The following is a 19,841-nucleotide window of genomic DNA, read 5'->3' as shown; positions in this document are numbered from 1 at the left end:
CCAGAGCAAGGACTCGGCAGGCCAGGGCCACACTGGAGGTCTCGGCTGCCTGGCCCATCACTGGGGTCACCACAGCCCACGGGGAGCACCAAGGGCACCAAGAAAGAGAGGCCCAGACCTGGCCCCCGGGGTCTCTGTCACCAAGGGCCCACGCTGCGAGTGGCTGAGGGGGTTCCTGCAGGCCTGTGAGTCCCCACACTCCTTCCCAGTTCAAGGCCTTCGGACAAGTCCAAGCCCAGTTTTGTCCTCGTGGTGATGAAGGCCAAGAACGCGGGTAGCTCCCGGGATATTGCCCAGAACAAAGCAGCACAGGCATCTGACGTTCTGGATACAAGGGTGGAACCCTCTTGAGACCATCATCGGCCGTTTGCCGTCCAGGCTGTGGGGGCCTGGAGGACGTCCAGGCATGGGTATAGGTGCCGGGAGCCCAGGGAACAGAACCTCAGACCCGGAACTGGGTACCAGATGCACCGGCAAGGGGGTCCGTCCACCCAGCCCGGGGAGTCCTGGGGCTGCTCGGAACCCGGCGCCACGCCTGCTCCCTCAGTGCCGCATCCAAGAGTTCTGTTTGCCTGGGCCGGGGCCCTGCGCCCTCCCCACTGCTGGCTCCCGCTAATGCGCTGCAGATGGGCTTCCTCGCTGCCTCCAAGAAAAACAGAACGACCGCAGATTTCGCCTCACAGAAACGGAACCGCTGGAAAGGCCTCTCTTGACATTCCCGAAAGGAAAATAAAAATTCCTCTGAGGTACATTTCAACTCCGAGGCAGCCCTGGCCACATCCAAGAGGCTTGGTCCTGAGCGCCGTGGGCTCCAGTGAAGGTCCCTGGCGCCGAGGCTGCCTCCTGACCCCCATCCCGGCCACTGCCCCCGGCTGCTCAACCCTTACGTGGCTTTCACAAATTTTGAATTAGCTGCCAACAGTTTAAAATGAAGAGATTTTACATAAAATCAATTTCCAGCTTCTCTTATAAAATCGGAGGCCCTTCCTGCTGCTGGCCGACCTCACGTCTACCTGGACCCAGTGATCTCTGCTGGCATCGCCCCTATCAGTGTGCCCAGGGCCCCATCAGTGTGCCCAGGGCCCCATCAGTGTGCCCAAATGAGACCACTGTCCTCAGTGAATGCCTGACCCCCAGGCTCCAGGCAAGGTTGAGAGGACAGATGCTCTCATCCTGGGGGCTCTGGCCTTCCTGGGGCCAGTGTTATCCAGCTCTGCCCTCCAGGGCCCTCCGCACACGCTGGGGCTGGGACTGGCCATGACTGTGGGCTCTGATTTGGGTGGGCAGTGCTGAGCAGGCCATCATGCTCCTTATTCCCAGCCTGACTCCCTAGACCCACTCCCCCCATCAACCCAGACTACGTGTACTGAACTCCTGGTCAACTCGACCCCTGAGCACCTCCCCGCAGCCCACCAGGTGCTCCTGCTGCGGTTTGCGCAGCACCTAGTTCTTCGCCCGGCTGGACGTCGCCTGGCCAGACTTGCAGAGCCATCTCAGCCCTTTGTTCTCCTGACTCCGTCCCTCCAAGCCTGGCCACCCCAGCCCTGGCCCCAGCTCCTGCCACGTGAATTGTCAAAGGCTGAGCATGAGGAGGCTGAAGGCAGCCCCCATGGCACACCCCACAGAGTCCCTGCAGTCGGCCAAAGAAAGGCCCAAGCCTGGGCAGCCTTGCTGCCAGCCAGGAATCTGCAGCTGGACTCAAACTTGTGTCCACAATGATCTGGGAAGGGTCCCTGAGAAAAGGCCCAGACACAAGGACCTTCCCAGGCCTGGCTCCCACAGAGGAAATGATTCTAGCGAGCGCCACCTCGACAGGTCTGAGGTCCGGGCAGGGGTGGAGCTGTCACAGGCAGCCGGGTGGGGCTGCGATCTGGGTCCTCCCAGCCTCAGGGCGATCTGGAATATGGGAATACGGTTCTGCCCGGCAGGGAGCACCCCCTTTGACCAACCTGTGGACTGCCTACCAGGACCCCCGACACCCTTGCTGCACGATGGCGCTGGGGGGCTGATCCGGCCGCTGCTCTCATTCCCATGGCCACCTGATCCAGGCCAGTCTCCCTGCACACAGGGCAGCAGCCTCCTGCCGGCTCCCTGCTTCTTCCCTGTTCACCCTCCTCGGAAACCAGACCATGCCACTTGCTGCAGGGCACAGCCCCTCCCCCACGATGGAGCCCGCAGAAGCCACCGTGATCTGACCCCCAGTCCCCTCAGGCCCTCACCCTGCCCCTCCTGTCGGACCCTCAAACAAGCCCCGTCCTCACCCCTCAGGTACCTCGCATCTGCTGCCCTGGCCCCTTTTCCTCTTGGGGAACTGCAGCCCCCACTCCAGGCCTCAGCCCAACGTCCAGTGACTGCAGGGCCACTTTGTGGCACTTCATTGTGCAGATATCTGTGAACTGACTAGTGCACTGTGGGCTGTATGAGGTCAGGGCTGTGTCTGTCTGGTCCCAGAGCCTGGCCCAGTGCCTGGCCCCGCTGTGCGTGCCGGGTAGAGATCTGCTGGATGAATCAAGGGAGAGAGGAAGGGGAGCAGCCCTGGGATTCCACAGGTACTTTATGTCCAGAGACAACCGCGCAGGGAACAGTGGCCAAGGCACGCTGGAAGCAGTGCTCCCGCCCGACAGCATCCCCAGGACGGAGGCTGGGATTCACGCACTGCCACCCTCAGGCACCAGTCAGGCCTGTGGCAGTCACAGGGGCACATTCCTGACACCAGATCTGTCATTCCAGCATGGATGGGGCCATCTTCCTCACCATCTGCAGTCTGGCATCAGACATTCCCAAATAAAGGACAGACAGTTAACTGTCAGAAAGTGCTGGTGCTCGGGCCTGGAAGGAAGAGAACCCGTGTCTACTGGGCACTCGCAATTTTGGCCACTGTGCAGTACCCCGTGTCCTCAACCTCAGGGCCTGGGCCACGGCTCCATGAGACCACAGGGAGGAAGCAGAGTCACAGGAGAAAGAGTGATGAACAGCACTGGCCATTTGATTTGCAGGGCATGGTGCAAAATGGAAACGCACAGTCCCTTGCTCCAAAAGTGATGAAGACTTCTAAGGCGGGGATGACAGAGCGCTGCAGTGGGCACAGGGCCCTGCTGGGTGGGTCACAAGCCTGCCAAGTCAGTCCTGGTCAGGTGTGAGGAAGTGGCACTGACAAAGGCCCAGGGCCACCCGATGTCCCACGGGTCCATGGCACCAGTAGCCACCCACAGCTGCCAACCTGAGTCTGTAGCCCTGACACTGTGGCAACAACAGCAGGCATCAGTGCCAAGCCCTCCGACGCCTCCAAGGAGCAACCGTTGCTCCTGGAGTGAGCACTGGGTGACCAGGCTTCCTAGGCACTATGCTCATTCTTCCTTTTCACGGATATTTAAGCAACAACTGTGTGCCAGGCATTCCTCAAAATGCTGGAAATTCCACTGTAAGCAAAAGATTCTCCTCCCAGCTAATGTGCTCAGTGACCTGGAGGCACATCCTCACGCACCCTCACTGGGCCTCAGTTTCTGCATCTGTTAAGTGGAGTTCCAGGCCTTGGTGCTTGGAAGGCCCGTTGTCCAACAACCAGATGGGGTCACAAGCTACCGGGTTTTGCCAGCCTGGGCTCTGAGTGGGGACAGGAGGGCACTGTGCAGGGTGTCAGCAGCCCTGGGTTCTAAGCCTGCTCCTCCCTCCGGATGCAGGTGTCGAAAGGCCTGGCTCCCACTGTGTTTCTACAGCTTTTACAATCTGTGTGACTGTTGACACCTCAGTATCCTCATCTGTAACGTGGGCACAGAAAAAGCACCAACCAACCCTACAGCTCATGACAAGAATCCCGGGAGATGATACACCTGCGGCGTGCGGCAGACGCGGTCAACGGTAAGTACTCTAGGAACACGGCACTTCTTCTTGCTCCCTGCTGTTCCCGCTACTGCGTGGACAGTGGTACCCCGGTGCCTTGCTTTTCTCTCTGCTTCCAGGGCTACCGTGCCTATTAAATGACACCATGAAGGGTGCCCGCCCTCGCACAGACCCTCGGTAAATGGGCATGTCCTTGACGGCCAACTTGGCTCCAACGGGGCAGGAGAAGGATCATTCAGACTCAGCTACAGAAAAACGGGCTTTTGTGCAACTAACGCTAACAAAGCTGGAAAGGAAAGAGGAACTACGGCCTGGGGAAAAGCTTGTATCAAACATGACAGAAAGTCAATATCTAAAGGAGATAAAGGGCTTATCCCAATATATAAGACCCCAAGTGATAAACGGGCAAAGGACTTAGACAGGAAAAGGAGACATACAAAGTAATCGAACCCAGGGAAGATCACTCATCCTCACTAGTAATCAAAGAAGCAAATTAGCGCAAAAAGCAACGCCGCTTTGCTGCTGGAACAGCAAAATATCAAACCGTAAAGCCCCCGTGCTGGTGAGGATTTGGAGAAACTGGGAGCTGCTGTGGGAGCCAGTCTGGCTCTGCCCCGAGTGGTGAGTCTGTTAAGCGCTGGGATTTCCTAATTCATTTAGTCACTCAGTAAGTGCTCCCTGATGGCTGCTCGGGGCCAGGGCTTGAGCGCATCTGGGCTGGCTCAGGCCGCCATCTGCCGGGTCAGCAACAGACACCTATTTGCAGGAACAGAACCTGAAGTCAGCTCCCAGGATGTCCCCAACCCTGAGTTTCAAGCGTTTGCACCAGGGGCAGGAGCATTCCAGCTGTCTCGGGCAGTTTTTGTATGGGGAACAGCTGGTAGCGCTGCCTGCGGCCTCCTGGGGTGGACAGGAAGGCTCTGCCTGCAAAGGCCCTAAAGACAGCCACACACCCTGCCCCGCACACTCCTAAGTACATGCAGGCCACAGTTCCTGCGTCCATTCATCCCGGCCAGTCTGGGGTCCCTCCCCACAGTGGCAGGCAAGGGGAAGCAGGACCTGTCCTGCTAGAGAAACAAGGATGCACGCGCGCCCATGGGACCCCAAACCTCACACTGTCCCTGACAGTCTGCCCCACAGAGCAGAACCTCTGCCTCCTGGAGCAAGAGGAGGTGGCAGTTCATCCCCGGGCCTGGCTGCCTGTGGGGCAGCATCGGGGGCTCCTGCTCCCGCCCCCGAGTCTGGGAGCACATGGGTCTTGGCCTTGGCACCTTCTTTCCTGGGAAACACCTCCCTCTGGGCCAGGGCATGCAGAGCGGTAGACGCGGGCAGCTGTGCAGTCAGAGTGATGGGTGCCAGTTCTGGCTCCTGCACTTGGCCCAGGCCACCTGACCTGCCACCCCCACCAGCAACTGCCCAGCCAGCCTCCCAGCCACGTCACCTTTCAGGGGCAGGACACGTCCTTGATTCCTTCCTTCACACCATGTCCTGGAAGCTCCACCTCAAACTCCTCCTGAACTCACTGGCTCCACCCCACCAGCATGGGCACCGCCATCTGTCACTGGGATGCCTCCCTGCTTCCACCCTCTCCCCCAAAAACCCTCCAAAGGCCTCCACCACACCCAGAATGAATTTCCACCCCGCACCGCGACAGTCCCTTCAAAGCCATGAGTGCTGCCCATCCCGGCCCCGCACGCCTCCCACTCGGATCCAGGTACTTGCTCTGCTTTCTGCCCCTTGGTCACGCTGCGGTAAGTCCAGCCTCAGGGCCCCTGCATGTGCTGTTCCCTCTGCCTGGAACACCCTTCCCAGGGCTGGGCTTTCCCATCACCACCAACCTGGGGCACCTCCCTCCATTGCCTGCCTTCTCACGCTGCCCTTTCACCCCGTTTTACTTTGTTCACAGGATTCTCCACTGTCTGCAAGCATCTGCTCACTGGGTCTCCCCTGCTGGGCTGTGAGCCCAGAGATCAGGGACTCAGTCAGGTTCCTCCACTGCTACAGCCCCGGCACCCGGTCCTGCCCCAGACACACGGTGGACACATAGCAAGAACGTGACGAGTGAATGAAGGAGAACACACTAGTGGTAGCAGGCAAGGTGCCCTCTCCGAGTCTCAGTCTCCCCCTAAGCAGTAGAGCTGCTAATGCTGTTATTCCTCCTGTGATTTGGGGAGCAGCATTATAGTAATAATGAGCATTACTGAACCCACACGGCACTCAGGTGCCCAGCCTTTTCCCAACCGGACCAGCACCAGCCACCTCTCCATGCAGGCGCAGCACCCCGGTCACCTCCTGCCCTGTCCTGTGAGCTCTCTCTGGGTGTGCACCACCATCCTGACAGGTTGGGATGGGAGGCGTGGGAGGCGCCAGTGCGCTCCTGGCTGGGTTCTCTACCAGCTTTGCTCGTGGTGCAGCCCACACCTCAGGGCAAGCCCCGGCCAAAGGGGCCACGTCAAGAGCTCTGAGAGAGACATCCCAGTGGAAGAATTCAGCCCATACCCCAGACATGTGTGCACAGGCACACGAAAGAGGGTGAGACAGAAGGAGAGAAAAAGGAAGCCAGAGAGCAGGAGAGAGAGAAGCCAGACGCCCGCACGTCCATCTGACTGTGCGACCTTTTCCCCGCTCAGAGCTCCTTCAGGGCCCAGAGCACAGCGCTGCCTAGGATTAATTTCAAAGAGAAACAGGTCAAAGAAAATTGGAAATTTTTATAGAAAAGATTTCAGGCTTGGAGCTGGCTGAAGTGTCTGCCAACCTGCAGAGAATTCTGAGAGGAGACGGGGCCTGTGGTCAGAGGCCTCCGTCTGGCACAAATTGGCAGAGTTTGGACCTCGGACCCAAATGCAGTTTCTGAGCCAGGCTGGGGAAGTGCTTTCTGTCCCCTTCAGATGTCTCTCCAGCCGCCTCTGCAGCCCTGATGCTGGTACCCAACACCTCTCACCTGTCACCCCACCCCCTCTCTGTCCCCAAGAGGCCTCCGTCTGGGGACCCACCATGGGATGCAGTCCCTTTGTCCCCATTATGCAGGGTGCCCATGTCTCTTCCACAGTCATCCATGGGGCACCCAGGGCATGAAGGGAGCCTCACCTGGGTCCCAAGCAGGCCCCACTGCTCCTTGCCCCAACCTCACCCCAGCCAGCAGGCTCCTACACCCAAGGCACAGATGTCACAGACGTGGAAAGATGCCCTGGGGACATCGTCTCTCTCCCAGGAGCCTGCCTCTGCCGTGCCGGGGACCCGAGGAGGGGGCGTGCCCAGCCCACAGCTGCTAATCAAACGCCAGATGCCCCCGTGAGCAGATGACGGCTTCACCCCTGAGCCGTGCACTGTCTGCATGCCAGGCGTGGTTACCCTGCGCATCTCTGGAGGTCATTCCCAACACAGATCCAAGGGAAGGAAAGAAAGTATCAGTTCACTGTGTCTGTGGAAGACGACAAGGCAGCCTAGGGGAAGGGGGCCGGAGAGCCTCAGCAAGTGTCACAGTGAGCACCGGGCAGGCGCCCTGTGCCCTGTGTAATTCCACAACCCCTGAGCCACGGCACCCAGGTACGGAGATCCGGAGGGGCTGAGTGAGCTGCCCTGGGCCCCTCAGTGAGCCAGCACGGCAGCATGCCAGGTGGAGCTGAGCACACTGACCCCTGCACCCAACTGCCTGCTGTCCACCCCACTCACCCACCTCGCGCTGAAGCATCTGTGGGAGCAGCCCTAATGCAGCTCCTCAGAACCACTGGCCGGTCTTCCAGAGTTGTCCCCGCACTCGAGTTGGGGCTGCAGCCAAGCCAGGGCCAAGGCCACCATCCTCCGGGTCACGCTTGTCACCTGCCCACGGTGCTCCGCCAAAGATCCAGGCCCTTGCCAGCCACATTCACCTGGTCGGCTCCACCCCTGAACCAGAAACCATGTCGGGAGGCGAGAGGTGGCGGGGGAAGGGCAGGCCTGAGACTCAGGGACTAAATTTATGTCGGAGGCGCAGGGGAGGAGCTGCGCACGTGGGGGCTGTCAGGCGGAGTGCCAGGCCCAGACGCCGTGGAGGGGGAGCACACCTTGGCACGTCTCCCCTGCGGGATAAGGGGGGCCAAGCCCTCTCCGGGGTGCAAGCCTCGCTTCTGCCTTCACAGCCCGGGGGTGGGAAGACCCACAGGGTAGTCCTCCGAGCAGCAGACGCCAGCCGGAAAGCCAGCCAGGCCTGGGAGCTGGCCCCTCCTGCTCTCCCCGGCTGACCCCAGGCAACTCCAACCTCGGAGAATGTGCAGCCTCGGCTTTCCCAGCGCCGGCCCCCGCCCACCCCTTCCGCGTGGGCCACATCACCACACTGGCATCTCCGACAGTCATCCCAAGGGCCCGGTCTGCATGAGGACAGGAGCGCCACGGCGTCTGCCAAGGGTGCGCTCAGCCCTGAAGCACGCCTCCCGGAGCCGCCTCGGGTTTCACAATCAGTGCTTCTCCCTGGGTTTCCCGGGGCCCGGGCTGCAGGCACAGCTCCAGGGTGGAAAGAGAGGAAGAGCTGAGAGGGCTCTAGGGCGCTGAACTCAGTGAGTCGGCAACAGTGGCTTGGCAGGGCCCAGGCCGACCAGGGTATGAGAGCGAGCCCCTATCACCACGTGAGAGGCCCAGGCCTCAGGGGTCCGGGGAGTTGCTTGGGAAGTGACTGGCTGGAGACACAGAGACAGGTCCGGGTACAAGACGCTGGCCAGGTCCAGGGCTCACCCTTCAAATCCAGCCAAAGGCCTCTCTCCATTCTCCCTTAGGACCCGAGGTTCGACACTCAGACATGTCAGCTGAATCATAACCCCCCCAGACGTCCACGTCCTAATCCCTAAAACTCGCGAGCGTTACCTTATATGGCAGAAGAGGCTTTGCAAATGTGTTTAAATTAGGGGTCTTGAGATGGGGAGAGCAACCTGGATGGTCCCAGTGGGCCCTAAATGTTGTCACAAGTGTCCTTCTAAGAGGGAGAGCTGCCTACAGAAGAGGAGAAGCCATGTGACCAGGGAGGCAGAGACTGCAGCGATGTGGCCACAAGTCAAGGAACGCCAGCAGCCCCCAGGACCTGGGAGAGGCCAGGAATGGATCCTGCCCTGGAACCTCCAGAAGGAACCAGCTCTGCCAACACCTTGATTTTAGCCCCTAAAAGCCTATTTCCGATTTCTGAGCTCCAGAACTGTGAGAGAACACATGTATACTGTTTTAAGCCATTAAGGCGTGGTAAGTTGATACAGCAGCCACAGGAAGCTGAGATGGACGTCAACAGCTACAGGGCAGAAGGGCTCTCTGACCTGGCATTCAGCAAATTTGCACCCCCCAACAAAGCAATAGCCGTCCTGCCCCATCCTGGGCCCCCCAACCCCCACCAGGCCTAGCCTCACATCTGCTGTGTCAGTGGAGCTGGCTATTTGCTCGCCACTGAGTAGATGAGTCTCGCCTGCTCCCCGGTCCTGTGGCCTGACAGAACAGAGCTCCTCTCTCTCTCCTATGCCATTGCTCCAGCCTCCCCCACAGCCTCCCTGACTCCAGCCTCCCTCACACTGCAACCAGCACAAGCTTGCTGAAACACTCAACTCTTTTGAGACTGGAGGGCGCCTTGGGTCATTCCAGGCTGCAGCTTCCACAGAGGCTGCCCCATCAGCTCCCTGCCTCCAGTCCTGGGCCCTGCACACCCAGGGGGAGCTGTCAGACCTAAGGTCCCCTCCCCTGCCCACTCTTCCCCCAGGATCCCCTGCAGCCTGGAAAACTCCAACCCAACTCAAGGCAAAGTCACAGGGTGGAGACTGTGGATCAGGAGGGGGCTCTTCCTGGCCTGGTGGGGAAGGGCTGGCTGTGGGCTGCAGGTGGCAGCCACGCTCAGCCACATGGAGGAGCTGCCCTGTGCTGGTGCTTGTCCTCTGTCTCCTGGCGGGCTTTCCTTGGTGCAGCGAGACTGAGAGGTTCCCGTGGTGGTGTGCCTCCTCTGCCCGTCAGGGAGGACGCTGCAGCCTGACAGCAGCAGGCAGAGGCTTGGCACCAGCGGCGTCTGGAGTGGAGGCAGCCAAGGTCACTGGCACATTGCTGTCTGACTTCTCTTCCTTCAGCCCAGCGGCGTGTATGCACGGCAGCCTGGTAGCAGTTCCCCAGGACGGGAAGCACCTGCCCCTCCTCTGTCCCAAGGCCAGACCCGGGGGAGCCCCAGGAGAGCAGCCCACAGAGGAGGGCAGAGGAAGCTTCTGCCTCTGCATCACGGAGAGCCAATGGGGGACCGTGTTTTGTTCGATCCATATAGTGAGCACGGGATGGGAGCCCAGGCATGAGAGCTCCCACTGGGTGTGCAGGGCCCACGGCTGGAGGCAGAGAGCTGATATGGAGGCTTCTGTGGAAAGAGGGCTTTGGTTGGATTTGCTGGCTGAGCCCTGGACCTGGCCAGCGTCCTTGTGCCCAGACCTGTGTCTCCAACCTGGCACTTCCTGAGTGACTCCCCAGACCTCTGAGGCCTGGTCCTCTTGCTTGATGATAGGGGCTGTGTCTTGTACTGGGGTCAGCCTGGGCCCTGCCAAGCCAGCTCTTGCTGACTCACTGAGCTCAGTGCCTCGGCTGGATTCCTGGAGCCCTCTCAGTTCATCCTCTCATTCCAGAAATTTCAAGACACATTTTAACATCAGGAAGGTTCACATAAAAATTCTGATGTCTGGATTCTCTTGATAGGATGTTCAGCTGCACCAGACCCACACTTCTACCAGATTGAGGTCAAGGGAGTTGAGGAGGGTCTGTCGCTCCTTGCAGGGTCTCCCAGACGCCCTGTGCCCATGGCAAGGCCAGGGCTGGACACCACAGGCGCTGCATTCCTGCTGCTGTTTCTCTTTAGTGGAGATGTATTCTTGGTCATCCATGTTTCTATCAAAAGGAGAGAAATGAAAGCCAGGCCAAGGGGGGGTGCAATTATCTGTTTTTCCTCCACTGCTGTCCTTGTTGGCATTGCCTGCCAAGCCCTGCAGGCCTCTGTTTGCAACTCTTGTCTTGACATTCTGCAAATGGCACTGTCTGAAACAGAGACCACATGCCCAACACATGACTCGGGGTCTTTCTCACTGTGTGGCAACCTTCGCGGAATCCCAAGGTCAGTCTCTGGGAAGCTAAGAGAGGCCCTCAGTGTCAACAGCAGCATTGGCTTCTCTGTGCACGTGGTCTTGGAGTCAGCCTCTCCAGGTCCCTTAATGCGGGGGATGGGGGAGGACTGCCAGGCTGAGGTTGGCACTCAGGCATGCAGGGAAGAGCTCCCACACCACCGGGTGGAGGGTCCAGTGAGGGAGGCAGCAGGACCAGGGCCTGCCTGGGCTGTGCCTCTGGGCTATATGCCCTGAGAAGGAGTAAGTGAAATCTACAGTGCTGTTCCTCCACATGACCCAGACGGGCGCCTCCCAGGTGTGCTGTGCACTGCGTGGCCAGCCTTGTACGCAAGGGCCATTCACATCCTGTAGCTGGCTGCATGGTGCCCCCAAAGATGCTGGGTCTGGATCCCTGCAACCTGAGATGGGTACCTTCTATGGGAAGAAAGGGCTTTGCAGATGTGCTTACAGGAAGGCTCTTGAGATGAGAAGACTGTCCTGGATTACTGCGGTGAGTCCTAAATGCAATCAAGGCATCCTTGCAAGAGGGAGGCACAGGGACACTATCAGAAGAAGAGGGGGCGATATGACCCAAGGACAGAGATTGGCACGATGCAGCCACAAGCCAAGGGAGGCTGGCAGCCCCCAGGAGCTGGGACGGGCCAGAAACACGTTCTCCCCTGGGGCCTCTGGAGGGAGCACAGCCCTGTCCACCCTTGATCTTGGCTCAGTGAGATTCATTTCAGACTCCTGGCCCACAGAGCTGTGAGAGAATACGTGGGTATTAGTCTGTTTTCACGATGCTAATAAAGACACACCCGAGACTGGGCAACTTACAAAAGAAGGAGGTTTATTGGCTGTTCAGTTCCACGCGGCTGGGAGGCCCTCCCAATCATGGCAGAAGGTGAAAGGCACGTCTCACACGGCAGCAGGCGAGAGAGAGAGAGAGCTTGTGCAGGGAAACTCCCGTTTTTCAAACCATCAGATCTCGTGAGACCCATTCACTATCACGAGAACGGCATGGGAAAGACCCGCCCCCATGAGTCAATCATCTCTCACTGGGTCCCTCCCACAACACAGGGGAATTATGGGAGCTATAAGATGAGATTCAGGTGGAGGCACAGAGACAAACCATATTAACGTTTCTATTGTTTCAAGCTCCCTGGGGCTCCCTCTTCAACAGTCCCACACAGGATGAGACACACACACACCAGAGAGGACAATACCACAGGGTGCCCTGTCCCTGAACCCCAGTACAGTGTCCCTGGGCACAGAGCTGGCCTTGGGAACGGCAGAGAACAGGGATTCGAGATGCCTGTCAGAATGCCTGGCGGCGGGGAGGGGGGTGGGTACCTCAATCACCTCTCCCTAGAAGGCCACACAGCCTCAGAGCTCTGCCTCTGGTCCTGGTCAGGTTCCCAGGCCAGCAGCACTGAGCAGGACCCTTCTGCCAAGGCCAGCATGGCCAGGGAGGAGAGGAAAGGACCCTCCCCGCTCCCTCACCCCTTGCCCTTCCTAACACTCTCTCCTGGGTATTACCTAAGCTGCCCAGTGCACACACTCATCCCCGGCCTGAGTCTGTGAAACGCGTTAAAACCGTCATTTTCCATCCGTTTCCCCAGGCGATCTGCAACCCAGCAACTGATCTTGGATGACACAGACTATTAGTGAAAATGATTTCCTGAGGCTCCATGAGCCCCCGAGATCACCCTGGTCAGCCCGTGGGCTTCTCGGGGAAAACAGGACACCCGTCTCAGCAACCCTGAAAAGGAGGCACCCCGACCTTGCAGGGAGATCCCGCCACCCAGACAGATGCCCACCCCCCATTGGGACACCCAGGGCAGGTGTGTCACCTTCCCCAGCAGAACATAAATAGCAGGGTGCTTCACACCCACTTCCAGACGTTGCTTTTGGGGAGGCAGGAAGAAACTGCCAGCCAGCACCTCCTGCCAGCTTCCACCAGGGCCACACAGATCTATCAGAGTTCCCTCAGAATTCACTAGAAGAAAGGGTCCCCTATACACACACATACACACACACACACACACACCCCTGCACCCAGGTTCTGGAGCTATGTGCCAGGCAGGCTGTGCCCCTCACTACACCACAACACACAGCTTCTATGCATCGCCCCGTTGCCACTCAAAGGCCCAGGCAGATGGAAAGCTGGACGCCTGAGGTCACCTTGGGCCCTCCACCCAGCTCCGCCCTTCCAGCCAGTGTGTTGACCTCAGCCCAGGGCTGCGTGGGAACAGTTAACAATTAGGTGCATGGAGTGGGGGCTAGTTCCCTGAAGGCCCGATCCCCTCACACAGGGTCCTGTGGACACCAGACAGGAACATCAAGCAAAGGGGACTTGGCCCCAGCCCCAAGGCCTGGGACCCAGACCTATAGCCCCAGGCCCACACCCACACCCATAGCTTGGGCTTTCAGCTGGAGACCCTGGGCTTGCAGCTTGGGCCCGAGGCCTAGAGCTCAGGCTGGACAGGCTCACGTCCTCCCCCACAGCCCATTACCAAACCCCCACCTTCCATCCCAGCCTCACCCCTGACCTGGCAGCCGGCCTCCCCCAGCGTCTTCTAAGGCCAATGGTTTCTGGGCTTATTCGGAGTTTGAAATTCCTTTCCTGTGTTCTGAATTTCAAGTTCTCATTAAAGATATGTGGATTGGGGGTGGGGGTGGAGGGAGGATTCAGTAGAAGATGCCAAACACCAGCAGAAGCCCAGAAAATAAGGCAAGGCCGGCCAGGCTGTGGGGGAAGGGCTGCCATGTTCAGGAAGACAAGCACCATATGGAATTTGGGATCAGAGACATGGCCAAGGGCACACGGCCAGCTCACCTCGCCTGAGCAGAGGCCCCCAGAACCCCCCTGAGTCTTCCAAGAGAGGCCAGCCAGAAGCACCAAGCCCACAGCACCAAGTGAGCAGCCCCGGAGCTCTCGGGGACACAGGGGTTGCTAACGCCACTGGGCTTACCCAAAGGCAGCCAGCTAGCCAGGAGCAAAACTGGGGCCCAGCCCCATTTCATGCTTGCCCTCCTGGATTACTCCTCCTTCCTTCCCTGCAAAGTAGTCCAAGGGGGAGGATAAGCAGTCAAGGCTGAGACCGCAGCTGGAGAAGGCTGGGCGGGCAGTGCCTGGTGGCCCGGCTGTCTGCAGCACAGCAGACGCTGACTTGGCCCCAAGGAACAGGGGCCACCGGTTACACTGACTGTCTCCAGAGCACAGTGGGCCTCCTGACGACCATGCCTTTGCAAAGGTATCTGATGCCGTTTCATGAAATTAGAATTGTGCCCTGCCAGGCTGTACTCAATTTATCTGTCAAGCTAGGAAGTCAGAGACACCTACAGTAAATGAGGCAGGGATGCTATGGAGTGACAGGCGTACCTTAGTAAATCACAGCACAGGGGCTGCCCAGCCCAGGCCCCTGGAGCATTCACTGTGAACAGGCAGGTGTGCCTGACCCTGGGCCCCAGGCTGTCCTCACCCAGGGGGTCCTGACCAGAGGCCGAGGGCTGAGCTCACAGCTTCCCACTCTCCCAGCAAGAGCCAAGCACAGGCCAGGCGTCCTTTACCACACAGGGGACCCTGAGAACTATGGGCCTGTAGAACCACATCAGACACTGACCCTGGCTTCACCGCAATCCAGGACCAGAGATTGGGAGATGCTGGGAGGTGGGGGCTGGCACAGCGAGGCCAGGTCTGAGGCGACAGTCAGGGACTGTCACCATGGCCACCCGGCAGCTCCTTTCAGCTTTCTGGGCCCAGGGCACACATGGGTTTTGAGTTGAAAAATACAGAAGCCCGTGAGTCTGTGCAGAGACTGCTGAGGCTGCCGGGAGCATCTCCAGAGTCTTTGTAGGGCACACGCCTCCAGGGATCCAGAAAGAGCACGCAGGGCCTTTCTTCCCGAGCAGCCAGGCGAGGGCTGGGACCTACCACAGGCACCCTCCCGGGGACCGTGGCAGCACAGAGGCAGGGGAGGCGCTGTCTGGGGCACTGGAGGCATCTTCACAGGCACAGGCTCAGAGATGCGGGCACTGGACTCAGGCCTGGTCTGGGCCCCACCCCACTCCACGACACTTGCTCGCCCTTAGGCAACAGAAGACGGGCCCTTGGACAGCCTTCGTCATCCACATGGAGGCCCCAGACCTGAAGGCAGAGGTGCCCGGGCTGCCTGTCACCCACGTGCACCCAGAGGAGAGGCCCCAGCTCCAGCAGCCCTGCTACGCCCTGCCGTCAGCCAGGCAGCTGGCCCATTCCTGAGCCACCGAGACTGGGGCTCAGCCTCAGCGGCGAAGCTGGTCTTCGGAGAGCTGCCTGAGGCTCTGGGATGCTCCCCTGGGGACTCGGGCCTCAGGGGGCTCTCCACACAGCCTGCCCACCCGCAGTAGCCTCACCTGTGTCCAGGGCCTGTGGCCCCACTAGAGGAGGGGACTTGGGGGGCCGGCGATACACCACGTGCACGCGGCCTTGCTCAGCCTCCTGTGCCGCCAGTCCCTTCTCCAAGGGTTCGATGAAGAACTCCTCCTCCTCCATCCGGATCAGACCAGCCTGCAGGACAAAGACAACATGATCAGATTTCCAGCACATTAAAGACCAAGGAAGAGGAACGGCGAGGAGACCCCCTCCCTCAGGGAGTGCCTCCCACCCGAGGACCCTGCCCGGCACCCCAGCTGGTGCTCAGCTTGAAGCCTGGGCTGGCCGGAGGGCGTGAGCATGTGGCCCCCAAGGCCCCCCCGCCCTCCGCCCTGTCTAGGAACGGCGCCTCTGTCTGGGTCGTCTCCACCCCTGTACGCCAACCCTCTCTGCTTCCAGAAAAGTTACTGTGTTTATAAAGTCATAACTGTCCAGAGATGCCTGGAGACATTCGAGGGCAGCCGTGGGCCTGTGCGTGTCCCCAGAGGGCACCCACCAAAGTGCATCAAATACGGGCCAAGAGCTGCCCCCGCTCCCAGGAGCCCAGAGTCCAAGACAAAGGTCAGAACAGTCAGCCGGGGGTTGAATCTGCCCACAGACATGTTCCATTCGGGCCAAACGACGTTTTTAAAGCTCTGAAGCTAACACTCAGAATGATGAGATTTCATGTCTTGAACACGGAATCCCAGCTTTCCTCGGAAAATGCAGGCCCTGACCACAGCGGGTCTTGGACGGAACACACGCCCCTGCAGCTGGCTCCAGTCCCCACTGCCCCCCACTCTCTCCCGCTATCTGTGTCAGCCACCAGCCCAGACTCTACAGGCAGCTGAACTGATGCCCCGAACCCCTGGGCCAGCCAGCGCCCTCCCTTACTACAAACTCCTCGCTGGGCCCTCATTTCCGTTGGGACTCAGGCTGCTCTGTGTGCTGGCATTCAGGCTCCTGACCTGCCCCACCCTCCCAGACCCTGGCTTGCACACCCCATGCTCCTCACTGGGCTGTGTGCACCCTGCCGAGCCACCCAGCCCCTGAACCCACCATGCTGTCAACTCAGGAATCCCCATTCCCCACCACCCCACCCCCAACTCGGCCATCTGGTAAACCTGTGTTCTCCCTTTGAGGCCTGACTCAGCCCCCCTCACCTCCCCTGCCCTCCCCTGCCATCCAGCCTGCCCGCCCCTGCTGTCCAGCTTGCCCTTCCCTGCCCTCCCCTGACATCCAGCCTGCCCTCCCCTGCCCTCCCCAGCCCTCCCCAGCCCTCCCCTGACATCCAGCCTGCTGGCACCACCAGGTCCACCCATCCCATGACCACTCCAGTTCCCACACTTTTATCTTTTAGTCCATTATTCATAAACCAAAGTCTCACACTGGAAACTCACACTGTGTCCAGCCTTCAGACTGTTTCCTTCAGAACACTCACTTATGACCCATGCAATGGATTTTAAAAGCTTGAATTCATTGCTCAAACTTAAGAAACAGGAGAGTTCATACAAATGACCAGATTTCCAGACTCTCTTGAAAATCAGAAAAGCTGGCATTTCCAGCACCCATCAATGCTCCAAAGCTTAGCCGGCACTGGCCAGGGTCCCCTGTCCAGTCAGGAGTGTGCCCTCCGGTGGGTAGCCCCTGGCACCTGCCATCTGGATGTGCAAAAACCATGCACCCCCGAAGTAATCTGGTGATGGCCTCTGCCACATCATCATCCTGGCTGGGGCAGGGGGCACAGTGGCGTACGGGCTGCCCTCCTTCTGCCTGACCTGAGGTGCTCGGTGAGCACCATCCTGTTGCTGGCTGGGAGCCCCTGCAGACCGAGATGCAGTCAGTGTCCCCAAGGGCCTGCTGGGCGGCTGCCCCTAGCCTCAAGTAGGGAGGGAGGCTGGAGATGCCCTTGGGAAGCTGATGTGCCAGGCAGGGGCTGGTGGAAGTGCAGGGCCTGGAGGAACACAGAGCCCAGCATCAGGCCTGGCTCCGGAATGAAGGATGCCTCCAGCAGGAGATGACATCTACCCAAACCGACCCAATCCCTTTGCACCGGCCAGGCAAAGAGCTGGAGGGAGAATCCGTGCTCCAGACAGAGGACACCGCGCATGCCACGGCTGGGGAGATGGACGGAGCACAGCTGGTAGGAACCGCTGACCAGGTGGGTGGACAGGAGCATCGAAGGCACAGTGCCCGGTGGCCTGTCACTCAGGGGGCTGGTGAGGGAGGGTTGTAGGCAGCCCGGGGCTTCTGGGGGAGCCTTGATCTGATTCCTGTTCAGAGCATGGTGGCTGCCGCAGGGAGAATGGGCTGAAGAACAAAAATGGGTCTGGGGTCCTGGGGAGAAGGCATTGCAGGCACCTGGGAGAGGGATAATGGTCCAGACGGGAGCATGAGAGACAGGGACAAGTGGCAGGTATGAGGGAGGTGAGGAGTGGAATGGACAGGACGTGGTAGGGTAGATCCGGTTGAGATGGGAGGGAGGAGGCAGCACCCAGGTGGGCTTCCTGGTCTGTGGCTGGCTGAAAAAGACGGCCCCCAAAGTTACCCAGGCCCCCGTCCCTGGCAGCTGTGAGGGTAGCAGGACATGGTGGAAAGAGACTCTGCGGGTGTGATCAGGTGGGCTCTGGGGCTGGCTGGACCCTGAATGCAGTCGCTTGTCCACTTCCTTACGGGGGGAGTGGAGGGGGATTAGGCAGACACGCAGAGGACGAGGCCATGGGCAGACAGGGAGGATGCCAGATGCCAGCCTTGGCGATTGGAGCAATGCGACCTCAAGCCAAGGAACGCTGGCAGCCCCCGGGAGCTGGCAGAGGCCAGAAAGTGTCCTCCCCCGGAGGCTCCAGAGGGAGTGCAGCCCTGCCGACGCCTGGATCTGGGTCAGGTTATACTGACTTCGGACTTCCGGCCTCAGAACTGAGAGGACGAATTCCTGCTGTTTTGAGTACTTTCTTACAGCAGCCGCAGAAAACTAATTCAGGGTCCCGGTGGGTGGCCGGCAAAGCGGGTGCCGTTCTCCAAGGGGCATGAGAAGAAGGGCAAGGAGCGCAGGACACTCTGGGCTCGGGCATCCTGGGCTTCTGGGGAAGAGGCTGAGGAGGCAGGGGGAACCAGAGTTACCAGAGTAAGACCGAGGTCGGGGAAGGAGGTCATCAGGGCTGTGGGAGGAGAGTGGAAGGCGGCGGGTGAGAACCCTGCAGGCCCCACACTTCTGACTCATCCCTGGGTCTCAGGGCCCAACTAGGCCTGGCAGAGACTCAGCAGATGCCTGTGGGATGAGCGAACCGATGACCCCAAAGCCAGAGGCCATGCCCCCCAAGGGAGGCACCGAGCAGGCAGGCGGGGAGACCACAGCCGTCCCTGTCCACTGGCATGGGCGCAGTGTGTTTGCCGGTGCAGGAGTTGGGAGGGTTCGGCACTGACGGTCCCGGTGTGCGGTGTGGGGGAGGCTGGTGCCTCAAATCCATCTTATTACTGAAACTCATTCGATGAAGTGCAGGAATTAACCCTGGGGGGTGGCAGCGGACAAGCTGTCCTGGAGTGTGAAGTTCTGAGTTCCTGGCACCCTTTCTATCTGGCCAGGTGACCTCAGGCAAGGTGTCAAGCTCCCCAAGCGTCCAGTGACTCGCCTGTACATGAGGCCGGTCGCCCTTTCCCGTGCACACTCACACAGGAGCACATGCAGCCTGGCAGACGCTGAGAACCATGCCACGCCTCCACCCAAGTGACTTCATCCAGCCAGCTTGCTTTCCAAATGAGGAAACTGAGGCCTAGGTGGGCAGACAGGCTGCGGACACACACGTTCTAGGAATCAGAGCCCACACCTGTGTGGAAAGGGCATCTCCCAGACAGGCCCCTGGGCCAGACTGGGCCGATGGAGCCAGTTAGGGCAGGACACTGGGACATGAGGACACCTTATGGCAGCCCCATCTTCTGGGGGACCTTGCAGCCCAGGCCGGGAGCCTCCATGCCACAGGCCTGAGGCCGTGGGGTTATTCTGGAGGGACCTAGTGTAACGATGAGGCCAGGCTCAGCCTGGGGATGGGCAGTACCCTCTGGCCGGAGCAACCCAGGAGAGTTTGGGGTCTCCCTGACCAGCAGGGTCAGACTCCCCTCCCTGGCTGCCTCCCTGAGGACAATCTCTGGGCTGAGCCAATGGCACTAGCTCCATCTGATGCTGCCCTGGGCCTTGCCTCCCGGAAGGGCATCCTTGCAGGAGACTCCCCGGAGGGCACAGAAGCACACTGGGGTCCCTGTGAAGCAGGGCCTAGGCTCAGGCTTCCTCACACAGCCAGAAGCCTCCGAGCGGTGGCATTCTCAGACGCAGACACTCAACATGCTCCTCACAGCCCCGACCGTCTCTGTGGACCACTGTGTGATGTGCACACGCATGCTGGACTGATGAATATGGCGGCACCTGCCCCGAGACCAAGGCTGACCACCCCAAGACCACCAGCCAAGACCACCGGCCAGAAAATTGCGCGGGGCGGCGGGCATCTCACAAAAGAAGTGGAGATCATTTTATCCCC

General features: G+C 59.7%; 1 protein-coding gene across 1 annotated transcript in view; it reads right to left on the bottom strand.

Moving 5' to 3' along the window:
• ADAMTS2 (ADAM metallopeptidase with thrombospondin type 1 motif, 2) overlaps positions 1–19,841 on the bottom strand; it is a 231,514-nt gene that overhangs the window by 151,154 nt on the left and 60,519 nt on the right. The window contains exon 2 of the mRNA XM_011976872.1: positions 15,315–15,468. Within this exon, the coding sequence (XP_011832262.1) occupies positions 15,315–15,468 (154 nt within the window). The remainder of the gene's footprint in view (positions 1–15,314; positions 15,469–19,841) is intronic.

Source organism: Mandrillus leucophaeus, unplaced genomic scaffold (assembly GCF_000951045.1).
Source record: "Mandrillus leucophaeus isolate KB7577 unplaced genomic scaffold, Mleu.le_1.0 Scaffold170, whole genome shotgun sequence".
NCBI classification, from domain to species: Eukaryota; Metazoa; Chordata; class Mammalia; order Primates; family Cercopithecidae; genus Mandrillus; species Mandrillus leucophaeus.
The sequence above is the reverse complement of the archived record's forward strand: the minus strand, read 5'-3'. Positions and strand labels throughout refer to the sequence as shown.